At 38.8% G+C, this 6,492-nt stretch overlaps 1 protein-coding gene across 1 annotated transcript; it reads left to right on the forward strand.

Moving 5' to 3' along the window:
* The first annotated feature begins 4,445 nt into the window (after positions 1-4,445).
* Positions 4,446-5,420, forward strand: LOC116863285 (olfactory receptor 11H6). The gene has a single exon (XM_032850785.1). It carries the CDS (start codon positions 4,446-4,448, stop codon positions 5,418-5,420), a length of 975 nt encoding a protein of 324 aa, XP_032706676.1.
* Positions 5,421-6,492: the final 1,072 nt, after the last annotated feature.

Raw genomic sequence — 6,492 nt, forward strand, 5'->3', positions numbered from 1 at the left:
ACACACACACACACACACACACACACACACACTCTCTCTCCCTCTCTCTCTCTCTCTCTCTCTCTCTCATTAACCTGTCCCATTCACTCCTCTCCTCCTTCATCCCTCAGGCAGATGGGGTCCTTAGAGGAAGGATAATTCCACCAAGAGGACAATTTATTCTGCCTCTCTTGGGTGTTATTCTGACCTCTGTGTCTTACTAATCAAACCACTAGGGGAAATATGCACAAATATAGGCAGAATTAGATGCATGCCCAGAGATACATGAACACATGCTTTCCAGTGAACATGCTGAATGATGAATCCGATTCAGGAAGGACATGTAAATTTTTAATAATGACTGGCATGAAAGATACATTTCATTTAGTTCAGAATACTAAAGAAGGAAGTCTATGGAGCCACAAATACTGCTCTCCACTCATGAATGAGCCTTTAGGTTATTAAATGAAGTATTCTTATGGCTGAAGTTTCCCTCACATCTTCCTCTTGGAGCCAGAAACACCATCAGGTATGTAAGGAAAGTCTGCCCACATCAGTGCATCACTACTCCTATATACCCACTGCTGTCAGACTCTAAGAGCATGCAGGTTCTCTTGTAAATCCATCCTCTCTTTGTTCCTTTGTTCTTTACTAAGAACATGTTAGGTCCTGCAGTTCTCTTTTCCTAACACACTTCTGTTTGGGGTAATATATTCACATTAAGGACTCACTCTAGTATCACAAAGTTCCCACTATACAACTCACTTAGGGAACATAGGGTTCAAATCCCTTGGATGTTTTAGGGTGCCACTAAACCTTCAGTTAGAATGGAGCCTGAGTCTTGTACCCCTTTGTTTCTAATATTGGTCAGCAAAGTTTTGGTTGACAAATACCCTTCATCAAGGGCAACTAAAGCAGGATGTTCTTATTTTTCAGAATACTTAATAAGTAACAAGTGGGAAATGGAAACCAAGAGAGTCATAAGCAGACTCTCTTGTCCTTTTTCATTTACCAAATTTATCAATTACCAAATTTACAAATTAACCTTAAAAATATAAATATTTAAAGGGAAAAAAAAAATCCCTGCACTTCTCTGGGCAAGAGGCTTAAATCTCTCAAATGAGTGGCTGGGGATCTGGCTTCATTATCCATTCAGATAGAATGGACTCTCCATGCTCCTTGTTTCTGCTCACCTCTCCAACTGTTCATTTGTTGTATCACGTGAGGTGAGTAGAAAGAAGTGGATTTAAGTTCACCCTTTGAGCTACTGATAGGTGCGCTTTAATGCGGAGGAAGAAGAAATAGATGCAGTAAAACTTCAAATAATCTGAGAAGTCCGTTTATCCCTTTTTCTGATCCTATATTCCACAGGTAACTAAAATTTCATGGCAGCACAAATGTCAAAAGATCCTGGACATCATGAAATCAGAGGACCAGGAAGGAGGTAAGACTTATGAGGTCTGGTTCCAAGTCAAAAATCATGAACTGGATTTATATTTCTTTTCTTGGTGACAAAAACTTCCTGGCTTGTGAGTAAAGTAAATCAATTCATGTCTCATGTTTCTGTCTACTGTCTTGAAAAGCCAAAAATATCTCATTTATGTCAAAGTTGGCAATCATGTGACTCCTCTCATTACACTGATTTATCTAAATTATTATGAGCTGTCATAAATATCTTTTTCAGGCCCATAGTATGTACTTGGGTATGTGCCATGAAACACTGTTCAAGACACTACAGATGTTAAGTGGCAGTCTTGACTGCTTTTATTAAGTCATAAGTTTCAAAAGGGGAGGAATTTTATTTTTCATGCTTACCATTGTGCCCCAGGCCTTAGCACACTGCTGGGAATGTAACAGTGAATAAACATGTGTTTAATGCCAGCGAATAAGTAAGTGAATAATGTGCTATAATTTAAATTCAACATTCAACTTTTTTTATTATAAGCCAAATAACTATATTTTCTGACCAAAAGTGATAGCACATGGTCTGACAAATACAAGTATAGTTATGGGGGGTATATTTGAAATTATAACTCTCCTAGAAATTTTGATACATACAGTCATAGTTATAGTCTATTGAACTAACTTACCTGGACAAAATTTTGACTACATATGTAGTCAAGATATCACTAAATTTAAAATATTTAAAATAAAATGGTGGTTTCACCCAGCCAAGTATCTTGAATTTTAACCAGGAAACTTTAAGACAAAGAAATAAGAGTGGATATGGGGCACCTGAGTGGCTCAGTCAATCAGGTGGCTGACTCCTTTTTTTTTTTTAATTTTTTTAATTTTTTTAATTTATTTTCAGCATAACAGTATTCATTGTTTTTGCTCCACACCCAGTGCTCCATGCAATCCGTGCCCTCTCCGATACCCACCACCTGGTTCCCCCAACCTCCCACCCCCGCCCCTCCAAAACCCTCAGATTGTTTTTCAGAGTTCATAGTCTCTCATGGTTCACCTCCCCTTCCAATTTCCCTCAACTCCCTTCTCCTAACTCCCCTTGTCCTCCATGCTATTTGTTATGCTCCACAAATAAGTGAAACCATATGATAATTCACTCTCTCTGCTTGACTTATTTCACTCAGCATAATCTCTTCCAGTCCCGTCCATCTTGATACAAAAGGTGGGTATTCATCTTTTCTGATGGAGGCATAATACTCCATAGTGTATATGGACCACATCTTCCTTATCCATTCGTCCGTTGAAGGGCATCTTGGTTCTTTCCACAGTTTGGCGACCTTGGCCATTGCTGCTATAAACACTGGGGTACAGATGGCCCTTCTTTTCACTACATCTATATCTTTGGGCTAAATACCCAGGAGTGCAATTGCAGGGTCATAGGGAAGCTCTATTTTTGTGGAGATTCCTCAAGAAATGTGGAGATTCCTCAAGAAATTAAAAATAGAGCTTCCCTATGACTGTTGATTTTGATTCAGTTCATGATCTCAAGAATTCTCTCTCTCCTTTTGCCCCCCATCCCTTGCTAGATTAGATAGATGATATAGATAGATGATAGATGATAGATGATAGATAGATAGATAGATAGATGATAGATAGATAGATGATAGATAAAGAAATAAATCTGGATCAGTAATTCTAGAGAGGTTGTTAGCAACATCCAAATTTATACTCATGTCTCAATTCCTAACTCAGCCAGTATGAGGACAATCTTTCTGGTCTCGGCATATCCTAATATGGCCTTTCTAATTCATTATTTAACTGAGGTAAAAGCAAGATGATGAATGGAAAGTCATGGTGTTTAAGGCTTAATTCCCAGCCAAAAAAAAAAAAGAGAGAGAGAGAGAGAGAGAAGGAAGTACATTGTTTTGTACACTAGACAAAATTGGCATATCCAGCTACCAGTTACCTCAAAACTCTAGCCATGATGTAGAATAGTGCAGCTTAGGAGGAAACAAGCCAGGGAAAATGGTGGTATCAAAAAAAAAAAAAAAAGTAATGTATACGGGACATAATAGCTTCCATCTGTTATTTAAGACCCCTCATCATCACCATAATAGAAGAGGAATGAGACTTATTTTGTATAGCTTCAGCAAAGGGGAGTACTAGGATCAATTCATAGAAGTAATAAAGGAGACAGATTTTGCTCAACATTAAGTACTTTGAAAGAACCAGAGTTCCTCAGAAGGGAATGAGCTAAATTGTTCTACAAATCCAGATGCCACCTAAAAGAATGTAACTTAGAGAAGGCTACATAAATAATTTTCACACCATTTTACAGAATCCCGAGGTTTCTAGAGCACCTCCCTCAGAACAGAAAAGCAAGAGAGCTCAAGACTCCCACCACATAGTTCCACTTATCTGCTTTTTATTGGACTTTAGTATGTGAAATTCTGAGTAAGAAAACAATTTATTGCTTCAGATTTCTATTCAATTTTGTTTCAAAGTAGAATATATCCAAAGTGTATACTTACATGTAGGATATCCAAGAGGCAATGATTTTAACATGTAAGATGATGTTACTAACTCAGGCTTACAGGAATATTTGAAACGAAGTGAGGTTTGCTCTAAAGCAAGCTCCAGATGGGCCAGTGTATCTAGGAGCTACTGCCTTTGCACATTTAAGTAAACCCCTTAAATTTCTCTGAGCCTCAGTTTTCTTTTTGTCTTTTTTTTTAAGATTTTATTTGTTTAACAGAGAGAGAGATCACAAGTAGGCAGAGAGGCAGGCAGAGAGAGAGGCGGAAGAAGGTTCCCCACCCAGTAGAAAGCCCAATGTGGGGCTCAATCCCAGGACCCCAAGATCAGAACCTAAGCCAAAGGCATTGGCCCAAATCACTGAGCCACCCAGGTGCCCCTGAACCTCAGTTTTTTTATATGTTAAAGAGAAGGATGAAGCACACCTCCCTACAGCTCAAAGAGTCATTTGGAAAACCAAATGAAATAATGTAAAATAAAAACACTTTGTACATTAACAAGTGTATTGTTAGCAAAACCTAAAAATGTTTATTATTATTCACTCCTTAGTTACTTCTGTTTCTCTAACAGTTTTGGAATCCCAGAACACAACAATGCATTTTGTGACTGAATTTGTCCTTCTGGGTTTCCCTGGTCAAAGGGAGATGCAGAACTTTTTCTTCTCATTCATCCTGGTGGTCTATCTCCTTACCTTACTGGGGAACGGGATTATTGTCTGCATAGTGAAATGGGACAAGCATCTTCACACACCCATGTACATCTTCTTGGGAAACTTTGCCTTCCTAGAGATCTGGTACATTTCTTCCACTATCCCAAACGTGCTGGTCAACATCCTCTCTGAGACCAAGACCATCTCCTTCACTGGATGCTTCCTCCAATTCTATTTCTTTTTTTCACTGGGTACCACAGAATGTTTCTTTTTATCAGTCATGGCCTATGATCGATACCTTGCCATCTGTCGCCCACTACATTACCCCTCCATCATGACTGGGAAGCTCTGTGTGATCCTGGTCTGTGTTTGCTGGGTGAGTGGATTTCTCTGCTATCCAGTCCCCATTGTCCTCATCTCCCAACTTCCCTTCTGTGGACCCAACATCATTGACCACTTTGTGTGTGACCCAGGCCCACTGTTCGCACTGGCCTGCATCCCTGCTCATTCCACTGAGCTCATCTGTTACACCTTCAACTCACTGATTATCTTTGGGCCCTTCCTTTCCATCCTGGGATCTTATACTCTGGTACTCAGAGCTGTGCTTCGTATTCCTTCTGGTGCTGGTCGAACTAAAGCTTTCTCCACATGTGGGTCCCACCTAGTGGTGGTGTCTCTATTCTACGGAACACTTATGGTGATGTATGTGAGCCCAACATCAGGGAACCCAACAGGAATGCAGAAGATCATCACTTTGGTATACTCAGCAGTGACTCCACTCTTAAATCCCCTTATCTATAGTCTCCGAAACAAAGACATGAAAGATGCCCTAAAGAGAGTCCTAGGATAAGAACTAACCAAAACTGAGATGTTTTAGAGGGTATTATGCTAAGCAAAGTACATCAGTCAGAGAAAGACAAATACCCTATGATTTCACTCATATGTAGAATTTAAGAAACAAAACAGATGAACACAGGGGAAGAGAAGGAAAAATAAAATAAAAACAGAGAGAGAGGTAAACCATAAGAGACTCTTAACTCTAGAAAACAAACTGAGGGCTGCTGGAGGGGTGGTGGGTGGGGAGATGGGGTAACTCTGTGACGGGCATTAAGGAGGGCGTGTGATATAATGAGCACTGGATGTTATACGCAACTGATGAATCACTAATATCTATTCTTGAAACTAATAATACACTTTATGTTTACTAAATTGAATTTAAATTAAAAATGGAGAAAAAAATAAAGGAAAGCAGAATTTGTCACTTCTGACCTTAATTATTTATAAAAGCCATAAAGAATGGCTTCAGTAATTCATGTTCTGGCTCATACTTAAGTAGAGGAAGATACTTTTTTCCCACAGTTCCTTAGCAGCTCAAGTTCAGCTCATCAATGAAAAAGGCTAAATAAAATAATGTAAACATGCATACTTTTCTAAGTAATTACATTCTGTTATTATATGTATGTTATTTGTCTTTGATGTCTCTTCACTTGTTTAATCTTAGCTGGTGGAAAGAATGAAATGCACGCATACCTGGAGCGTTTCAATAGGTGTGTGATCTTCTAAGTTCAGAAAATATTCTTTAAAAACAATGGACCAAAGGGCTGCAAAAAAATTAATAAACCCACCCAGTAAAGGACATTTGCCATTGTTTAAAGCTGTCTTTCACACCAAAAACAGAGTAGGCTTTATACTTCCATTACGTAAAGTACAAACTCTTCCATCATTCAAATCCCTCATTCACAACACTGCCCATTCAGTCCCTAACCCTTGCACTTCACAATAATCCAGGATCTATAAAGAACTCCTCAAACTCAACACACACAAAACAGATAATCATATCAAAAAATGGGCAGAAGATATGAACAGACACTTCTCCAATGAAGACATACAAATGGCTATCAGACACATGAAAAAATGTTCAT

This window comes from Lontra canadensis, unplaced genomic scaffold (assembly GCF_010015895.1).
Source record: "Lontra canadensis isolate GAN:19392208 unplaced genomic scaffold, GSC_riverotter_1.0 scaffold843, whole genome shotgun sequence".
NCBI lineage: Eukaryota > Metazoa > Chordata > Mammalia > Carnivora > Mustelidae > Lontra > Lontra canadensis.